At 44.0% G+C, this 22,645-nt stretch overlaps 1 protein-coding gene across 1 annotated transcript in view; it reads left to right on the forward strand.

Moving 5' to 3' along the window:
* The window catches only part of LOC126284828 (hatching enzyme 1.2-like), a 116,989-nt gene that overhangs the window by 78,440 nt on the left and 15,904 nt on the right, over nt 1-22,645 (forward strand). The window contains exon 4 of the mRNA XM_049984050.1: nt 4,283-4,588. Coding sequence (XP_049840007.1) covers nt 4,283-4,588 — 306 coding nt within the window. The remainder of the gene's footprint in view (nt 1-4,282; nt 4,589-22,645) is intronic.

Genomic DNA, 22,645 nt, shown 5'->3' on the forward strand with positions numbered 1-22,645 from the left:
AATTTACTATCTAATAGACACAGCTCTAGCATTTTCGTTTGCCTCAGAAAGTAAATCGAGTTTGTGACATATTACAAGTACGTAATCAGGAGCGAATTATTTAGTCTCACGCGAGTGCTTCGGTAGTTCGGTGTTTTAATCTCTGCGTATTAATCTAATTTATTAGACACAGTTCTTGTGTTTTCGTCAGGGTCCACACTAGAGTTCTGCAGCATGCATCGATAGTTCGTTTGCCTCAGTAGTGTAGTTTTTCACCGTTTTTAGTATGGATAGGGGCTGTGACTGTTGTGTGCGGATGCGAGCTGAGCTGGTGACAATTCGCTCTCAACTCAAGGCTATGATGGCTTCGGTTACATTGCCTGAAGAGCTGCAGTGGATGGGCATCACTGTTGTGGGCTGGCTGTGGGGATCCAATGGACGTCCAGCAAGTCAGAGTCCTCTGATCGGTCGTCACCAGCGGCCAGCCCAGTTACTGCTCTCACTGAGGTTGATCCCTCACCCGTGGTCGAGTGGGAGGCCGCCTCGGGGTGAGGCAGGTGGCGAAAGACTTCCCGGGGGGCCATCCCCGGTTAGTCTGACAAACAGGTTCCAGGTGCTGTCTGAGGTTGACACTGTCCCTTAACCAGATGCAGTCGCTTGACCTGTTTCAGAGGAAGTCTCTCAGCCTGCAAGATCCGGGCAGTAACAGAGGGTGGGATTATTGGTAGCGGGGAGCCCCAATGTTAGACGCATTATGGGGCCCCGTAGGTACACGGTTGCAAAGAAGGGGAAGAAAGACAACGTCCACTCCATGTGTAGAGCAAGTGGAGCCATTACAGACATGGAAAGGGCCCTTCCAGATGCCACGAAGAGTATAGGGTGCAGCCAGCTGTGGGTGGTGGCTCACATCGGTGTGTGTCGCTTTGGATCAGAAAAGATTCTCTCTGGTTTCGAGCGGTGGTTGCTTGCAAGATGAAAGTAGAGCTCAGCATTTGCAGCATACTCGACAGGACATATTGCGAACCTCTGGTACAGAGTCGAGTGGAGGGTCTGAGTCAGAGGCTCAGACGGTTGTGCAAACGTGTAGGCTGCAGATTTCTCGACTTATGCCGTAGGGTGGTTGGATTTCGGGTTCTGATGGATAGGTCAGGTGTCCACTAAACGCAGGAGGCGGCTACACGAGTAACAGGGGCTGTGTGGCGTGGACTGGTCGGTTTCTTAGCCACAGGGATCTTCGAAAAACACAAAAAGGGCTTCAGTCTGAAAGGATGCAGGCCGAACACAGGAAGAACGTAGATAGAGGTACCGTCAGTATAATTGTTGAAAGCTGTCGTAGCTCTGTTGGGAAAGTACCATAGCATCAAGTGCTAATATAAATCAGTAATGCTCAAATCGTTAGAAGCACTGAAAGCTGGCTAAAGCCGGATATAAGCTCAACCGAAATTAATGCGAAAAACCTAACGGTGTTCCGAATGGACAGACTAAATACAGTTTCAGGCTAAATACAGTTGCCGATGACGTGTTTGCCGCTATTAGAAGTAGTTTATCTTGTCGCGTAATTGAAGCAGATAGTTCCTGAGAGTTAGTATGGGCTGAGGTCATTCTTGGTAACAGGAGTAAAATAATAATTGGATTCTTTTACCGACCTCCCAATTCGGATGATACAGTTGCTGAAAGCTTCAAAGAAAACTTGAATTTAATCTCAAACATGTACCCGACTCATACAATTATCGTTGGGAGCGGATTCAATTTACCCTCGATATGTTAGCGAAAATACGTGTTTAAATCCGGAGGTACGCATAAATCATTATCTGAATTTGTGCTAAACACATTCTCTGTAAATTATTTCGAGTAGTTAGTTAAAATGGCTCTGAGCACTATGGGACTTACACATGTGAGGTCATGTGTCCCCTAGAACGTAGAACTACTTAAACCTAACCAACCAAAGGACATCGCACACATCCATGCCCGAGGTAACATTTGAACCTGCGACCGTAGCAGTCGCGCGGTTCCGGAGTGAAGCGCCTAGAACCACTCGGCCACACCGGGCGGCAGTAGTTAGTTGATGAGCCCACACGAATAGTAAACGGTTGTGAAAACACACTTGACCTCTTAGCAACAAATAATCCTGAGCTAATAACAAACATCAAAACGGATACAGGGATTAGTGAACACAAGAGTTGTCGTAGAGAGATTGAATATTTGTAACCCCCAAAGCCTCCAAAAATAAACGAAAATAATATGTGTTCAAAAAAGCAGATAAAAGTTCACTTGACGCCTTCCTGAGAGAGAGTCTCCACTCCTTCCAGATTTTCATTTGGTAAACAAAGTGAGGGAGGCATTTTCAGGATGTCTGTTTTGTACGATAAAATGGTGGAAGACATGCTTCACATTCCTGAAGACGACTTTCTACCAGGTACTGCTGTTGAAGCCTCCTTTGTGTTCATACGAGATGAAGCGTACCCCCTTCTCAGACACCTGATGAAACCTTTTGCCAGGAGAAATCTTGATTGCTCGAACGAAAAGTTCAACAATGTTCTTTCACGAACTAGAAAAACGGTTGAACGTGCCTTTGGAATTGCGGCTGCAAAGTGGCGATCACTAAACAAACCAGTTGAAACGGAAGTAGAGACTGCAGAACTGATTGTGAAAGCTGTTAGCGTTTTACGTAATGTGATTGTGGACAAAGAGACTGTACTGAACAATGTGGAGTACAGAGACGTACTTCCTGGAGTTCAGCCATCAAGAAGAAACAATGCAGCTCCTGCTGAAGCTACCGAGATAAGGAATCTGTTTAAGCGTTTCTTTAATGAATAAAATATTGTGTAATGCAACAGACAATATGCTGCTTATGTTTTACATAAATAAGTAATCTGTTTCAGTGTTCGTTTAATGAAGAAAGTATTGTGTAATGAAATTAAATTGAAATGCAACTTACGTGTTCCACATTTTATTGCAACTTCTTTCCACATTTTATCCAGTATGAAACGGTTGTGATGATCTGCATGTCTCTGGTCCCAGATGGCGTCCCTTTCAAAAACGGCTGAAATAATCATTTGCTTCAAGTCTTCACTCATTGCTTGTGGCCTGTACAGAAACTACATCCAACAGACAATATTGTGCGCGATGGGACACGAAAGTACCATGTGCGCAACAAGCTGTCAAACAGCGCTCTGCTGGAGTGACCTTGAAGCAGCCAATCACAGGACGGTCGTAGCGCGGAACAGAAACCAGCTTCATATCGTCGCTTGGCGAGGATCGTAGCGAGAAGCGAGCAGCCAGCGGCGCGAGCTGCAGTGGCGCACGCTGAATGAGGCGGTAGGATTCTGTGGGTTTGATTCATCATCTCCGTGCCATGCCGCGCCCAAACACGGATGCATGGATGAGGACGAACATTTGTTGTAAGAAAAAGGCAGTTCGGTAAAGGCGATGCGATGTGCTGCACCTGATTTCCAGAGATGTTTTCGTTTATGGAAACGTTTTAGATAAGAGTCTGCTTCCCACACTGTACTAATATTTTGTAATCGGACCCTTTTCCTCTAACAGAACTTTAGGTTCTCTGAACGCCGGAATGACCAATGACACGTTAACTGAAGAAAATGGGATGGATATGTTGGACTAGACCCTCTCTAACCACCACGGATTAGGTTCTAGGTTAACCATGTTTGTCTGCTGCAAGGCAGATAATTTTGCACGAAAACCTGAAAACGACTACGTACCGTGCTTCAGAGAGAATAGACACACTTCAACACCTACAGCATTATTATTTAATGGAGATTATTTTCCATAAATTTTGCACTGTATCATGGCAAGAAAAGATGGTTCACGCTGTTATCTGCACGTATGACGGTTTTCAAAGGAATGCTAATGGTTAGCCACAGACATTTGGACACATAGCACAATATGCGAGAAAATTTTAATGATCATTATCTGTGAAATAGAGTACATCGAATTGTCAAGTGATAATCATTTGGCTGTTATCATAAGTAATGTAACTAGAACATGAAATTTTTAAATATATATACGAGGGCATCCACAAACTACTTCACGTTTTGGAATTAAAAATAAATAAAGTATTGGAATTTTTTTTATTATATACAGATGAAAGCCACACTTAAATACTACTTTTCTACAAAGTTCCCATTTAAGTTAAGGCACTTATCGTAGCGATGGACGAGCTTGGAAATTCCTTCGTCGTAAAATTCGGGCGCCTGCGCCTTCAAACGTAATGTACTTTGTGGATAGCCCTCGTATATACAAATTAGCAAAATATGTAACTGACTGATGCGCTTTTTCTGTGCAGATGATGAGGAAACAGAAAGAATAAAAGCTGCCATCAAAGAGTTCAATAATTTCACTTGTGTGAGTTTTCGGCCTGCCACGGAAAATGACACGGATTATATTGTTATAACTGGTAAAACGGACGGCTGCTACACAACGATTGGGAGAGCAGGCGGCGAACAGGTGCTTAATTTGGAGCCTCCGGCTTGTGTTTACAAGAAAGGCTGTATATACCATCAACTCATGCATGCCCTTGGATTCAGTCATGAGCATAATTCACCTATACGTGACAAATACATTCGGATACACACGCAAAATATCGCAAAAGGTAAGAAGACTGGAAAGTCTCTGAGTAGACTTATTATTTTAATTTTATCGTTTGTCATAGACTCATTCACTGGGTTGTTTCCCCAGTTATCGGGCGGACAAAATAATACGTTCTGTGTTCTATGGTCGTAGCTTAGTAATCCCAAACAGTTGGTCCTCCTAGGGAACAATGCGCGAATCGTCTGAATGACGATCAACGCAGTTTTATAGAATGCCTTACGAAGGGAATGCTCTAATTTCCAGACTAATGTTGGAATAGAATAACATGTAAGTAATTTATTTTTGCAATATGAACGACAATACTGATGCAAAGCCCTCTGTTTTACAACCTGATGGCAGCGTTAAAGTACCGCAACGCTTTGTTTCATCGTCTTCTAGCGAAGTGCCAAGACACGTATCGGCGTCTGGCTTTTGTCTCATGGAAGCACCACAGGCCTATGCCCGTATGACTTCTAGCGTGGCTTTAATGTTTAATGGTTGATGAAAATGGCAGTGTTTATGCATTTGAATGATTATATGCACGTATGACTATTGTCTGCTATCTGTTGCGGCCTACATTATCTGTTAAATGTGAGTACATACTGATGGGTCAAAACATTATGTCCAAGAGTTTAATAGCTTGTCTGTCTGTCTTTGGAACGAAATACATAAACGATTCTGCGTATCAGGCGTCCGACTGTTTGTTGGTGGGTTTGTGGAGGTATGTGGCATTAGATGTCTAGGCACAGATCATGCAATTCGCGTAAATAACGGACCGCAGATTTGCATATGAGGTGATATCGCCCGATAGCGATCCGGATGGGTTCAATAGGATTTCCATCAGGCGAATTGCGTCGCCAAGACATCAACGTGAGTTCACTATGATGTTCCTCAAACCACTGTAGCATGGATCTGGTTCCGAGACACGGACAGTATACTACTACAAGATGACATCGCCGGCGGAAAAGGCATCAAGTACGAAGAGATGCAAGAGGTTCGCAGCTGTAAGCGTGTCTCCAATTACTGCCATAAGTTCCACGCAAGGGCGGGAGGGTGTGTTCCGTAGCATAACACAGCTGCCACCATCCCGCGTTCGTAGAGCGCTGCTCGTTTCGAGCTGCCGTTCACCTCGATGACGGCGTTTGTGGAGACGACCAGCGACCTACTTTAGCAAAAGTGTGATTCATCTGAAGAACCGACATGTTTCCGTTGATCTGCTGTCGAATCCCGATGGTTGCTCAAAATGGTTCAAATGGCTGTGAGCACTATGGGACTCAAATGCTGTGGTCATTAGTCCCCTAGAACCTAGAACTACTTAAACCGAACGAACCTAAGGACATCACACACGTCCATGCCCGAGGCAGGATTCGAACCTGCGACCGTAGCAGTCGCACGGTTCCGGACTGCGCGCCTAGAACCGCACGGCCACCGCGGCCGGCCCGATGGTTGCGTGCCCACTGCAATCGTAATTGACATTTTCATTGGGTCAACATGTTTACACGTTGGGGTGGTTTGTTTATTTATTTATTTATTTACACGTCATGTTCCGTAGGACTAGACTGAGGACCAACTCTCCAAGGTCATGAAACGTGCCAGTACGCGAAACTGCAACATAAAACTAATAACAGATAAAAATAAGACGTTGATAAACCCGAAAAAAGTCCATCCATAAGTTTAAGTAAACGGAATAATCAATACAACAAGAATCAACTTAATTTTTGAAGGAACTCCTCGACAGAATAGAAGGAGTAATCCATGAGGAAACTCTTCCGTTTCTATTTGAAACGGGTGGATTAGTGCTAAGATTTTTGAATTCGAGTTGTAGCTTATTGAAAATGGCTGCAACAGTATACAGCACACCTTTCTGTGCATGAGTTAAGGAAGTCCGATCCAAACGCAGGTTTGATTTCTGCCGAATATTAACCGAGTGAAAGCTGCTTATTCTTGGGAATAAGCTAATTAATGTTGTCAACAAGAAATGACAGTAAAGAATATATACATTGAGAAGCCAATGTCAAAATACCCAGACTCTTGAACAGGGATCGACAAGAGATTTGTGAACTTATACCACTTATTGCCCTAACCGTCCGTTTCTCAGCCAAAAATATCCTTCTAGAATGGGAAGAGTTACCCCAAAATATAATACCATACGACATAAGCGAATGAAAATCAACAAAGTAGAATAATTTTCGTGTCGAACGATCACTCACTTCATTTACCGTTCGAATAGTAAAAATGGCAATACTAAGTCTTTGAAAAAGACCTTGAAAGTGGGCTTTCCATGACAGTTTACTGTCTATCTGAAATTTGAACTGCCAGTTTCACTAATCATATGCCCATTCTGTTAAATTAAAACGTCTGTTTTGATGAATTGTATGTTTGAAACTGTAAAAACTGAGTCTTACTGTGATTTAGCATTAGTTTATTTTCTGCAAGCCTTGAACTTATGTCATGAGGTGCACTATTTGAAACCCAGCCAATGTTCCACACAACATCCTTTACGACCAAGCTAGTGTCATCAGCAAACATAAATATTTTAGGGTTACCAGTAGTACTGGAGGACATATCATTTATATAAATATGGAACAGGAGTGCCCCAACACTGGTCCCTGGGGCACCCCCCACTTGGCTGCACCCCACGCAGACCCCACACCACAGCCATTCTCATCATTGTGAATAATAACCTTTTGCTATCGGTGCTAAAGTAATAGAGGAACCAACAGAGAGCTACTACCCATATTCCGTAATGGTCCAACTTCTGGAACAATATTTTGTGATCATCACAATGAAAAGCCTCACTTAAAGCAAAAAATATGCCTGGCATTCGAAACCTTCTTTTTAACCAGCCAGTACCTCACAGAAAAAGAGAATATGTCATTCTCAGCTGATAAACGACTTCTGAAGCTGAACTCTTCATTTGATAGCAAATTGTATGATATAAAATGGTCAATTATCCTTACATACCCAGACTACTCAATAACATTTGCAATCACTGATGGCATAGAAACAAGTCTAAAATTGATTACATTACCCATTTCTCTCTTTTTATGAAGCGGCTTTACTACTGAGTACTTAAATCGTGCAGAAAACTGACTGTTCCTAAAGGCAAAAATATAAATATGGCTAAATACAGCATGCGCGGCAAGGTACTTTAATATTCTGCTAGGCACTCCATCATATCCATGAGAGTCCTTCGTCTTTAGTGATTTAATTATTGACTCAATCTCCTCATTGTCTGTATCACAGAGGAGTATTTCAGACATCAATCTCGGAAAGGCATTTGCCAAGAGAGTTATATGATGCTGTAAATTTTTATTTAATTCACCAGCAATGTTCAGAAAACTTTGTAAAATTTCTACATATATCTGCTTTATCAGTAACAGAAATATTTTTAAAAATTGTTAAGGCTTTCGCGGGCACTTGTTGACAAACTGCCTATTGGCTTCTGTCTCGGGCTCTTCGGCCGACGTTCATCTAATGATTTTACTGACGTTTCGCCAGCCAGTCGTGCTGGCGAAACGTCAGGAAAATCATTAGATGAGCGTTGGCCGAAGAACCCGAGACAGAATCCAACAGGCAGTTTGTCAGAAATATTTTTGCTATGAACTGACTTTCTATTGTCCACCAGACACTTCCTTCACAACTGACTATATTGTTTTAATTTTATCCTGTGAATTAGCTATTCTATTTGCGTACCACATACTCTTTGCCTTCCTAATAACGTTTATAAGCACCTTACAGTACTGTTTGTAATGGACTACTGTAACTGCATTGTGACTCCTTCTAACATTTTGATATAATTCCCGCTTTTTTTCTACATGATATCCTTATCCCACGAGTCAGCCGCCTATACTGCATTTTACCCCGTTCAGAACGTTCTAATGGAAAGCAACTCTCGAAGAGCATGACAAATGTGTTAAGGAAAGCATTATACACTCCTGGAAACTGAAATAAGAACACCGTGAATTCATTGTCCCAGGAAGGGGAAACTTTATTGACACATTCCTGGGGTCAGATACATCACATGATCACACTGACAGAACCACAGGCACATAGACTCAGGCAACAGAGCATGCACAATGTCGGCACTAGTACAGTGTATATCCACCTTTCGCACCAATTCAGGCTGCTATTCTCCCATGGAGACGATCGTAGAGATGCTGGATGCAGTCCTGTGGAACGGCTTGCCATGCCATTTCCACCTGGCGCCTCAGTTGGACCAGCGTTCGTGCTGGACGTGCAGACCGCGTGAGACGACGCTTCATCCAGTCCCAAACATGCTCAATGGGGGACAGATCCGGAGATCTTGCTGGCCAGGGTAGTTGACTTACACCTTCTAGAGCACGTTGGGTGGCACGGGATACATGCGGACGTGCATTGTCCTGTTGGAACAGCAAGTTCCCTTGCCGGTCTAGGAATGGTAGAACGATGGGTTCGATGACGGTTTGGATGTACCGTTCACTATTCAGTGTCCCCTCGACGATCACCAGAGGTGTACGGCCAGTGTAGGAGATCGCTCGCCACACCATGATGCCGGGTGTTGGCCCTGTGTGCCTCGGTCGTATGCAGTCCTGATTGTGGCGCTCACCTGCACGGCGCCAAACACGCATACGACCATCATTGGCACCAAGGCAGAAGCGACTCTCATCGCTGAAGACGACACGTCTCCATTCGTCCCTCCATTCACGCCTGTCGCGACACCACTGGAGGCGGGCTGCACGATGTTGGGGCGTGAGCGGAAGACGGCCTAACGGTGTGCGGGACCGTAGTCCAGCTTCATGGAGACGGTTGCGAATGGTCCTCGCCGATACCCCAGGAGCAACAGTGTCCCTAATTTGCTGGGAAGTGGCGGTGCGGTCCCCTACGGCACTGCGTAGGATCCTACGGTCGTGGCGTGCATCCGTGCGTCGCTGCGGTCCGGTCCCAGGTCGACGGGTACGTGCACCTCCCGCCGACCACTGGCGACAACATTGATGTACTGTGGAGACCTCACGCCCCACGTGTTGAGCAATTCGGCAGTACGTCCACCCGGCCTCCCGCATGCCCACTATACGCCCTCGCTCAAAGTCAGTCAAGTGCACATACGGTTCACGTCCACGCTGTCGCGGCATGCTACCAGTGTTAAAGACTGCGATGGAGCTCCGTATGCCACGGCAAACTGGCTGACACTGACGGCGGCGGTGCACAAATGCTGCGCAGCTAGCGCCATTCGACGGCCAACACAGCGGTTCCTGGTGTGTCCGCTGTGCCGTGCGTGTGATCATTGCTTGTACAGCCCTCTCGCAGTGTCCGGAGCAAGTATGGTGGGTCTGACACACCGGTGTCAATGTGTTCTTTTTTCCATTTCCAGGAGTGTATTTGTCATATATGTTATCGGCATCCTGAGACTCTTGTTCCTTGACGAGGTTTACAAAACTATCTATTGCCACTGGATTAACTTTCGTACATAGTTTGTAATTAAATATGACATTTGTTTGAGAAAAAAAACCTTTTAGTGTTACAATATGTGCATCATGGTCTGAAAGGCCCTGGGCGCTGATGACCACGCTGTTTAGCGCCCGTAAACCTCAAACACACACACACACTGAAAGGCCCTTCGCCCTTTTACTAACAGAATGCCTATCCAGTGATGAAGAATGAATAAAAATATTGTCACGTAGAAGAAGGTGTAATCAGAAGAATGACGGACACTAACTTCACTTAACGAAGGATTATTCAGCACTTGCACATACAAAAGTGCGGAGCGAACTGCCTCCGGCCAAAACACGTAGAGTATATAATACAGCTACAGAACATTCCAGTACAATGCTTCTTGACATATGTGGATACTTCTAGAATGTACTCGAACCGAATACAGTAATTTAAAATGGTACAATGCAGGTACGACCCTCCAATCTACAACCACTTTACCACGGTGCTACTCAGCTTCTTCTGCGACACTGTTCCCTCCTTTAGTGAACAGCGTCTCGATGCTCCGTCCTCCCAGTCCGGGAACGAGTCATCGGTCCTGCGCTCTCCGACGCCCGATGACTGATGCTCGCCCTGGTGGTGATCTTAGAACTTCTTTTTCCGCTACGCTCTTCGTCACCTTTCCGCTTGTTGACTATCGCCGGAGCTTCGACTTTACCCTGGGTGGCAGGATCCTTGTAGGGATTCATTCGAAGGACGTGGACCGTATCTCTGATCTTTCGTCGTCTTGCGTCGGGGTCGAAATCTTCAACTTCGTAAGTAACATTAGACAACTGTCTTACAGTCTTATACGGTCCAAAGTAGCGCCTGAGTAGGTTCACAGAGAGACCAAACTTCCGAACAGGAGTGAAGGTCCAGACGAGGTCACCATGCTGGCCGGCCAGTGTGACCGTGCGGTTCTAGGCGCTTCAGTCAGGAACCGCGTGACCGCTACGGTCGCAGGTTCGAGTCCTGCCTCGAGCATGGATGTGTGTGATGTGCTTAGGCTAGTTTGGTTTAAGTAGTTCTAAGTTCTAGGGGACTGATGACCACAGATGTTAAGTCCCATAGTGCTGAGAGCCATTTGAATCTTTTTTTTTCACAAGGCTGGTGGGCAACAGGGCGGTGCCTCGCGTCATATCTCCGGCGATCGTTCTCTTGAGCCTGCAGCGTGCGGAGTTGAGGTAAGCGCCGAGCTTGCTCAGCTCTGGTTAACACCCGGCCGATGTAGCCGTCGCCCACGTCATCAGGATGTAACGGAAACACAGTGTCCATCGTCGTACTCGCCCCACTCCCATGGACCAGGAAAAATGGCGTAAATCCTGTGGTGTCTTGTTTGGCGGTGTTGTAGGAAAACGTCACGAAATGTCGCACCTCATCCCAGTTGCTGTGCTCAACATTGACGAACATTGATAGAATGTCGACCAAGGTCATATTAAGGCGCTCAGTAAGCCCGTTAGTTTGCGGATGGTAGGCAGTCGTCATGTGATGAGTTTATCTCAGTCACAAGATTCGACTGAAAAACTTTCCCTCGATCCGTAATTAACGACCTTGGGGCTCCGTGTTTTAATACAATGTCTTTCACGATGAATTTGACCAACGGCTATTGTAATGGCATAGCGTGCCAGACAATCTGTGCAAACAATAATCCATCGCCACTAGCAGACACTAGAAATCGTCCGAGGAGATCAATCCCAACACGCTGGAAAGGTGTTTCGGCTGGTGGAATTGGTATGAGTCTGTCAGGTGGTTCTGAGAAACTGCCTTTCTCCTCTGGCACCCTCTATAGTGCGACACATAGTGACGGACACTCCTAAATAAACCTGGCCAGAAAAATTTCTTGCGGGTTCTATCGTAGGTCTTAATAAATCCTAAATGTCCGGCCCCAGGTGTGTCATGGATTTTCTGTAGAACATGTAAGCGCATGTGTTTAGGACTCACTGGTGGCCACGTCTTTCCAAACGGATCATAGTTTTTCTTGTAAAGCAATCCATTAACTACCTTAAATTGTCCTTTCCCATCCTCTGGCCGATTTAAGGCAAGCTTAATTTGAGATATCTTGGCGTCCTTCTTCTGCTCAGCAGAGAGATCCTGGAGTGCAGCGAGACAGTCACTATCTTCATCGAAGTCTTGATGGTCTTGCACAGGGTTTCTTAACAGACAGTCGGCATCTTGGTGTCTTCCTTCACTTTTGTACACTATGGTAATGTCATACTCTTGAAGATGTAGTGCCCACATGGCGAGTCGTCCTGTTGGATCCTTAAGACCTATCAACCAACAAAATGAATGATAGTCTGTAACAACTGTAAATGTCCTTCCATAGAGATACTGTCGAAATCTGCACATGGCCCAGATCACAGCAAGACATTCTCTTTCTGTAGTTTCTCTCGGCTTTTGTAATCCGAAATTTGCACCAGAACAGCACCGAGCCCATACCCACTGGAATCTGTGTGTAGTTCTGTAGGTGCTCTCTCATCATACAGACCAAGTACAGGGTCAGTCGTCAGAGTTTTTCGCAGCACATCGAAAGAATCTTGTTGAGCACCGCCCCAGATAAATTTAACATCAGCTTTTAACAATTCTTGGCGTGGCCTGGCTTTGATACAAAAGTCTTTGATTAAAAAAGGTAATAACAACATAATCTGAGGAAGCTTCTCACTTCTCTACTACTTTTAGGAATAGGAAATTCCGTTGTAGTGCTCGCCTTTTCTAGGTCTGGACGCACACCTTCGTTTGACACAAGGCGTCCAAGTAATTTGATTTATTTTTCTCCACAGAGACACTTCCTTGGATTAAGTTTCAGTCCGCCTTGTTGAAGACACTTAAGAACAGCCCTCAGTCTTTTTATATGTTCATCAAATGTCTCTGAGGACGCTATAATCTCATCTAAATAACAAAGACACGTCGTCCACTACAGGTGCCTTACAAGATTATCCATCATCCGTTCAAAAGTTGATGGTGGATTACACAAACCAAACGGCATTGCCTTAAACTCATACAGGCCCTCAGGGGTGAAGAATGCAGTTTTCTCACGGTCAGCCTCATCTACTTCGAATTGCCAGTATCCCGAGTACATGTCCATGGTTGAGAAAAACTTAGCCCCCTTCAGACAATCTAGTGTACCGTCAATTCGTGGAAGAGAGTACACGTCCTTTTTAGTTACCTTATTAAGCTTCCTGTAATCAACACAAAAGCGCCAACTGCCGTCCTTCTTCCTGACGAGGACCACTGGTGACGACCATGGGCTCTGCGAAGACTCAATGATGTCATTCTTCATCATTTTCTCTGCCTCGTCGCGAATTATTCGACATTCCGTTGCAGACACGCGGTGTACTCTCTGGCTTATTGGTTGATGGTCTCCAGTGCTAACCGGTGCTTCACCGTCGATTTGTCTGATATGCTCTTCACCTGTGGATTGAAGCAGTCAGACAATTCTTGAAGAATGGCAAGTGGCTTCTTCTGTTGTTCCTTAGTGAGATCTGGTGATAGTTGAGCAAGATCTCTCTAGTGATAGCGCTAATTTCGCCCACAGACTCGGCATGGAAGGTTTCTGTGATGCTCAGCTGTTCTTCAATTAACGGTTCAGCATTTGTTACGCACTTGCGTCTTGGAAGGATCTGCGGTTCTTGGTGACAGTTAACTGTCTACAATTCACCGAATCCGTTCTTAAATGAGACGACAGACGCTGGGATGACAAAGTTATTCTTCAGTGGTGTGCTTCTCTTACATTCCACTACAAGGTCAATGAGTTGATGCATGGCATGACATGTGACATTTACCTCCCTACCACTGACTGCAGGAATAATCATTTCATCCAGCACACATAGTCTCCACACACTTAAATGCGCATCTTCCTGTCCACAGTATCTCATCTCGTCTAGCATAATCTTCGAGCGACCACAATCAATAATTGCCTGAGAAGCTTTCAAAAAGTTCCATCCAAGAATGACGTCAAGACTACACGCTTGTAAGACGATGAATTCTAAGGGATGTATATGACCACTTATAGCCACACGAATGGTACATCTTCCGGTCGGTTTTACATATTTCCCATTAGCCACCTTCAGCAGAGATGTTTTGCTGTCAACGAATACGGTTTTCTGCAACTGGCGACGCTACTTCTCCGAATACGATGCTCCAGAGTCGACAAGAGCTTGGGCTGGTCGGCCATCCGTGAGGGTATCGACGTAGTTTCCTATCAGTTTTGTAGTGATCGACGGCGGAGGTTTTATATCTTCGGCGGCCTCACCTCCAAGAAAGGTCGCACCCTTTAATTTTCCAGATTGCTGCGGCTAGGTGATCGGCTGGAGCTTCTAAACGGCGATGGAGACCTTGATCGGCGTTTTGGGGAGCGTCCTCTCCAGCGGCTAGCTTGCGGCGATGGTCACTTACGTCGTCCTGCAGCCACATCTTCTTGTTCATCTTCGTCGTCCCGGAGTTGGTGTCTGCTAAGATCGGTCTGCTGTCTTCTGGCGCGGGCGTCATCAAACATCCGCCGCCTTTCTCAACAATAGCGCACCACATGTCGCGGTCTTCCGCAGTGGAAACAAGTTGGTTGGTTGTCCTGGGTCCTCCAGACGTGTCTTCCTTGGTGCCCAAACAGGTTCGTCATGCGGCATTGTAGGAACGTATCTCCGCCTCAGACTCGACTTTAAAGGGAAATAAAGGGCCAGAGATTGGGTTCAATGTCTGTCCCACTTCCTCCCTTATGACCTCTTGAAGCGTCTCGGTTTTTATTGCTCACCGTACAATCCAAGTGCCTTCTGAACTTCCTCTCTCACTATCTGACGAAGAAAACTTGTGAAATCAGTTGCTGCCTCCATTACAGTCATCGATACGACGTTTGGAAGCCGTTGAAACTTCTTGCGTGTAATTCTTTTTTGATGCTTTGTCTCGATATACTGGCACCATTTTATAAAGTCGTCTGCTGTCGAAACCTCCTTCAGGAGTAGGACTTGATACATGTCCTCAGCAACACCCTTCATAAGATGTGCAACCTTATCTTCCTCCTTCATTCTAGGATCCACTATTTTACACAGCTCCAAGACGTCTTGAATGAAGGATGCTGTAGTTTCTCCTGGACGCTGTGCCCTGCACTTTAATTTATCTTCAGCCTTGCTCTCCTGTCGTTGTGTGTCGCAGAAATACTTGCGCAGTTCCGCCTAGAATACTTCCCAGCTTGTGAACTTCTCCTCGTTGTTCTTATACTATTGCTAGGCAGTGCCCTCCAAGTAGAAAAATACGTTAGCCAAACACACGGTGGCATCCCATTTGTTCAATTTGGCTATACACTCATATACCGTCAGCCACTTGTTTGGATCTTGGCCATCGTCACCACAGATCCCGGAAGGATGTCTCATGTGGTGGCACACAAAGGTTGTCATCGTAACGTCCTGTTCTTCTTCTGTCTCCAGCAGATTGCGATCTGTTGAATATGGTTCGAACTCGGGTTTCTCGCCACGTAAACGGCGGCTCTGTTGTGGCCTGATGGGAGCCGTTGTGTCGTCGATAATGTGCGCTATCACAAGTTCAAATACCCGGCGCCTCCACCAGAGTAATGTCACGTAGAAGGAGGTGTAATTAGATAAATGACGAACACTAACTTCACTTAACGAAGGTTTATCCAGCACTTGCACATACATGAACGCGGAGCAAACTGCCTCCGGTCAGAACACACACAATATATATACAGCTACAGAACATTCCAGTACAATGCTTCTTGACATTTGTGGATACTTCTAGAATGTACTCGAACCGAATATAGAAATTAAAATGGTACATTGTAGGTGAGTTTTGAAATCACGACCTTCCTATCAACAGGTATCATAACCACTATACCACGGTCCTACTCAGCTTCTTCTACGACAATATTGTCTATGGCTGTATTAGTGTTCCCCTGCACCCCAGTTGGAAAAAGCACAGTCTGCAGTACATCATATGAATTTAGGAGATCTAACAGCATCCTTTTTCTTGCACAATTATATACAAAATTAATATTGAAGTCACTACATATAACTAATTTCTGGTGCTTCCTATAAAGTGAATCAAGAACCCACTCTAGCTTGAGTAGAAATGGTCTGAAGATAGAGTCAGGGCATCTACAAACAACAAAAATTAGAAGTTTAGTTTCTCTAAATTCAACTGCCCCTGCACAAAATTCAAAAATCTATGGACTCAAATTATGTTGTTTGCGTACCTGGCCACTCCCTCACTCTGCAAGGAACTCCTTGAAAACTAGAACTCCATTAGAACTAGTGATAGCCTTGGGAGAGCCAGCCATGACAAAAATCTACCATCTGGTGAGCAGGATGTATGGGACAGGCGAAATACCCTCAGACCTCAAGTAGAATATAATAATTCCAATCCCAAAGAAATCTGGTCTTCACAGGTGTGAAAATGACCAAACTATCAGTTTCATAAGCTACGCCTGCAAAATACCGACAAAAAATTCTTTACAAACGAATGGAAAAACTGGTAGAAGCCGACCTCGGGGAAGATCAGTAACTAACCTCCTGCTTCATTTATTGCATTTTTATATTTTCTACTATCATTAATGAAATTCAATGTCCCTTTTGTTACCCAAGGATTTCTATTAGCCCTCATCTTTTTACCCACTTGATTCTCTGCGACCTTCACTATCTCATCTCTCAAATCTACCCACTCTTCTTCTACTGTATTTCTTTTTCCTGTATTTGTCAATCGTTCCCTGATGCTCACTGAAACTCTCTAGAATCTCTGATAGTTTCAGTTTATCCAGGTCCCATCGCCTTAAATTCTTACCTTTCCGCAGTTTCTTCAGTTTCAATCTACAGTTCATAACCAATCAATTGTGGTCAGAGTCCACTTCTGACCCTATAGATGTCTTATAATACCAAACCTTGTTCCTAAATCTCTGTCTTACCATTATATAATCTATCTGAAATCTTCCAGTGTCTCCAGGCCTTCTCCACGTATATAACCTTCTTTCATGATGCCTGAACCAAGTGTTAGCTGTGATTAAGTTATGCTACCAGCCAGCTTCCTCTTTCACTGCTTATCCCCTGTTGCTATGCACCTACTACTTTTCCTTCTCTTCCTTGCCCCACTATCGAATTCCAGTTGTCGCGTCCCAAGCGTGGGTTTTGCGAGGGATTGAGCGACACGGTTCGTAAACGGGAATTAGCCGGTTGACCTAATTGAGAGGGAGACTTTTGATCTGGCTAAGATGTTAAATTCCCTGGTGTGAAGGTACAAGGCTAGGATGTTGGTAGAAGTAAACTCGTATGGACGTTATAAAAGTTCTAATTTATTCATAAAGAATACAGATCACCCTAACTGCGTAGTGATTGTACCTACAGAATAGCCAAGCCCATTACAGAGACGGTGACTGACTTCCACCGTTCTGGCTGCCTGATAGAACTTTCCAGCACTTTGCTGCCCACACTAGCACCCTACGTCAGAGTCCCGCGGTCGCTGCCTAAACGCTCATCGGCGACTATCTCCAACTGTCTGCCTGCAGCCCGCCCTCAGCCCAAGTCGGCTGCTACTCACGCTGACTACTGTCGCTGCCTAAACCCGAGAGAGAGAGAGATCTCCGGAGCGGCGTGCCTCCTAGTTTTGTTAGCTCTTCCCCTACGACCCTGCCAGCGCTTGGCATGACGTAGCGTCGAGTGCAACTTTTCCTTATTAGGGATTGTTTTAGTATTAACTTCAGTACTTTTCTTCAGAAGCTGGGTGGAGGGGTAGAGGGGCCTCTCCCTATATGGTCACGCACTGCGTCCTGAGCCCTTCATTGGCTCCTCATGACGTAGTGCGGTCCCCACCTAGGGCCCTCTTTCTTTCTCTCTCCGCTCCCAGACTTCTCCCTCTAGCCAAGAGTGTTGATACTGCAAGTTATTGTTTATTAAGGGACCTGCCCAGAGCGCCCTGTTTATCTTAATAGCTGAGTCTGCTTCCTTCCTTATCACGCGCAGCTGCCTGGCCGCTTGGACCGCCGCCTCGGCTATCTGGCTGCGTCGTTATCTTTTGTGACCCCTCTGACACGCCTGGCGTCCCCTGTTAACTCTATCTCCCCGTATGATTTCTGGTGTATCGTCTGAGAACAACTGCATTTAGACTTGGCTTTTCTGCGGTTACAACACCTCCCCCGCCAGGGAAATTGGCGTTACTCCTCAGAGTAGCGTCAATTGTGACTCTTTTATTTTTTTTCCATTACATGCTTTACAGATTGGTTTATTACATTAGCATCTGATATGTTGTATTTTTCATTTTCATTTAGTAAAGTCAAATTCATTAAACACACAATAATACAATTACATTATACATGCCTAACATTCAGTTATGCCAAAAGCATTTGCATTAAAATCAAAAGACACTTTCATTGATACATACATTCACATTTCAATTAGAATTACATTTCAAATACAGTTACATTTCTATTACATATTTCAAATATAGTTACATTTCAATTACACATTTCAAATACAGTTATTTAACGTCTGTTTCTGAAAGCGACCGTATCACCTTGGTCTTTACCACATCTTTCATAAATTACTATCTCTTCAGTTTCTTTATTACTGTGTCTTCTAGCTGAACTATTCTCTGGATATTGGTTCACTATGGTATTTCTTATACATACTTTTCCACAACAATCACTGTCTTCAAAATATTTCCATATACTTTTAAAACAGTCTTTACAACATTTACAGTTTTTACAACAGCATGTTATTATGATTAGAATAACTATTGATATGGCTACATACGTAGTTATGAAGTAATGTGTGAAGTACCTGGAGTACTTCATTTCCTCCTCTTGTCTCTCTACCATCTTCTGGACATCATCCAGTCTTTTTCCTGCGACTTTCAAGTCGTCTAACTGTGTTATTACCTGGTCCAATGGCAAATCTAATTCTAACGTTGAGACATTCCTTTTTTCCTTGTTTACCACGCAACAATCGAATTCTAGATTGATCTGCGGAACTATGTCTTTCTTCGTCACATTACTCTGGATCACTCTATCTGTTTGTATGAACACTCTAGTGCCATACCCCTCACATTTACTGTAAAAACTAATTTTTCCTACCCCTTTTATTACTAGGTCCTTTGGTGGTTCCCTTCCACACAATACTGTTAAGCCTTCTTCCTTCGGTGCTACATATAGCGATTCGTTACTGTTTAGATGAGTCCAAAGGCTCTGATTCAGTGCGACTATTTTTCGCACACAATCTTCCGGAATTTCTCTTACCGGTTGCAACAATTTGGCTTCGCACTCTTCGTGGTCGAATGTTGACAGCAAGGCGAATGCTTGTTTGCACAGTCTCCTATTTTTACTTAGCCCCTTGCATTTTAGTTCCTCCGCAGAAAGTTTCGCGTACTGCCTTTTGGATTCATCTATTAGTAAGAAATCTTTCTCTGGCTGTATGTACACATATTTACCTTTTATGTTTGGAATTTCTTTTGGTAGTGGGAATACTCTATACAAATTGAAATTGTTATTATTTATTAATGGAATATTAATTACATATCCTAGTATGCTACCCGAGATGAAAACATCTAAATCAATTATTCTTAACAATAGATAACCTGAGGACTCCGTAAGAGGAACAGGAAACTTTACATCTTTTAGTTCTTCCCGTAATAAACTTAGGTATTTTACAATTTGGACTGGATTAATTATATGAGGCTGTAGTATTCCCTTCTGAGCATTTACAATGGCATTTATCATTTGTTCGTATTCCTCTTCGATCTGACCAAACACTGCCGATAGTTGTAATACTTGCTCTGTTACTGTGGCGAAGGACGCTACACGTTTAAACCCTATATCGGTTTCCTTCATGTATTCCTTCATGAATCGTTCTAGTCTTTGCATACCTGTCTTCAGAACGTGCTCATTTGACTCTAGTGTATATACCGTCCTGTTTACTCCCGCCAATGTGGCTCTTACCACTGCCACCGGTTCCTTTGTTAGCCCCAACAACCCTTCTGAGTTTTTCTCCATAGCGTCTATTCTTTCCTTATAGTATGCTGCATCTGCTTCGTCCAACGTCCCGAACAGTATTTTACTTACCTGCCCGACGAAGTTGAATACTCCTCTCTTCCTTCTGGTCTCGTGTTTCGTTAGCTGCTGTACTAAAAGTTGCAATCCTGTGATTTTTTCCACATGATGGGTTACTTGTTGGTCTAGTACCTTGCATTCTATTAATCCTACATTTAATTGTGTTAGTGTTTCTCGGCACCTTTGTACCTGCCCTACCATACCTCTCTGCATTCTGAAACCTTTCTGTTATTATATCTAGATTTACGTATGTGACTATTCTCCATGTGGTACTGTATATTTCTACCTGTCCTCTATTATCGTAATATAGTCCTGATGAACTCGGAAATGGCGTCACTTGGTACTCATTTGTTGCATGCTCTGATGCAGTGATGTAGTATGCTGTTATCACTATGACGAATTTCACGACCTGCCACTTGAGTGCCATACCTGAATTTTAAAAGAATTGTTTCAGCCTGTTGGCATGTACTTTTGTTTCCTTATTTCTTTTAACTTTTATTACTACGTTAGGACCTTCCACTTTTACTACTTCAAATGGACCTCTCCATTGTGAATCTAATTTCCGAGATCTACCCCGTCTCACCGACTCATCGTGCAGTAATACTTTATCTCCTACCTTGAAGTTTTTTGGATTTTGTTTCATGTCATACTGTTCCTTACTGATTTTCTTACTTCTTATAATCGAGTCTCTGGCCACTTTGTGGGCTTCCTGCATTCTCGCTCTTAGTTTATTTACATACATTTCATAATTGTAACTTACCTGCTGTGTTTCTTGCTGCAGTACTCCTGGTATGTTAACCTTTCTTCCGTATAGTAATTCAAATGGTGTGTATCCTGTGCTGCTGTGTGGTGTAGTGTTGAACACAAAAATTGCATACGGTACCCATTTGTCCCAAGAACTTTGATCTCCTGTTACAAAGTGTCTGAGATACTCTACAATAGTTCTATGACTTCTTTCTAGTGCACCATTTGATTCAGGGTGGTACGCTGTAGTATTTATACGCTTTACCTTCAACAATTTACATACACTTTTAAATACATCACTCAGAAAGTTAGACCCTTGATCTGTTAATAATAGTGATGGAATTCCATACCTTAATACTACGTTTTCCACAAATGCCTCAGCTACTGTTTCGGCATCTTGTTTGTCAATTGGGATTGCTAAGGTAAATTTACTCAGATCGTCTTGGAATGTTAACATGTACCTTTTTCCTGTATTAGATACATCTAGTGGACCCACTATATCCATCGCACACTTTCCGAATACTGTTTCTGCTGTGTCTGTAATTTCTAAGGGCATCCTAGTTTTCATTTGCGTGTTTTTATTCTTTTGACACGATGGGCATTTCCTAATGTAATTTTCAATGTCACGCTTCATTCCGCGCCACTGCTTGTATGCTTTAATTCTTTCGAGTGTCCTGTGCATTCCTTGGTGACCTCCAAAGGGATTGTCATGCATTTCCTTTAGTATATTTTCTTTTTCTTCGGGACTAATTTCCTCACCACTATCCGTTTCCTGTTCTATTTCACTCGACACTTGTGCTTGCCGCACGTTTACGGAACTTTCTTCCCCATTTGCTTTTGCTGCCGAGATCTCCGTCTCCACCTTCTGCTTCGCATCTATCTCTTCCTTCCCTTCATGCCTTATTCTACTCAGCGCATCCGCATTACTATTTAACTTTCCTGGCTTGTATATTACTTCATAATCATACTCCTCGAGTTTCAGTCTCCACTTCAGGAGTCTCGAACTCGGATCTTTGACACTAAATATCAACGTTAGTGGCTTATGGTCTGTCACTACAGTGAACTTTCTGCCATATACATATGGTCTGAACTGTTTTACTGCGTAAACTATAGCCAACAACTCTTTTTCCGTTGTGCTATAATTTAGTTCGGCTTTGTTCAATGCTCTGGATGCATATGCGATGGGCAAGTCTTCGCCAATCTTCTTACCTTGCGATAACACTGCACCCAAGGCTGCGTTACTCGCATCCGTTGTAATGATGAACGGTTTCGTAAAGTTAGGGTACTGAAGTAACGGAGGGTTTATTAATTTCTCTTTTAGTTCTTCGAACGCATTGTTCTGACGTTCGCTCCATCGGTACTCCACTCCCTTTTTTAAGAGCTCATGGAGAGGTTTCGCAATCTTGCTGAAGTTAGCAATGAAACGGCGGTAGTAACCTATCAATCCGAGAAACCCTTTTAGTTCCTTAGTTGTCTTTGGCTGTGGGAAGAACTTCACCTTCTCCACCTTCGCCATATCTGGTGATATTCCTTTGTCAGTGATGCAATGACCTAGGAAGATTACTTCCTTCCTCAGGAATTCACACTTGTCTGGTTGCAGATTCAAATTGTGCTCTCGCAACCTGTCAAATATTTCCCGGAGCTTTTCGTTATGCTCCTGCAGGTTTTTCCCATAGCATACTATGTCGTCTAGATATACAAAGCATTTCACTCCTTGTAAACCTGCCAAGACTGTATTCATCAGTCTCTGAAAACATCCTGGGGCTCCCTTCAGTCCCATCGGCATTCGTTTGTATTCGTAATGCTGATAGTTTGAGCTAAATGCCGTTTTCTCTCTGTCCTTCTCGTCCGTCA

Source organism: Schistocerca gregaria, chromosome 1 (genome assembly GCF_023897955.1).
Source record: "Schistocerca gregaria isolate iqSchGreg1 chromosome 1, iqSchGreg1.2, whole genome shotgun sequence".
NCBI lineage: Eukaryota > Metazoa > Arthropoda > Insecta > Orthoptera > Acrididae > Schistocerca > Schistocerca gregaria.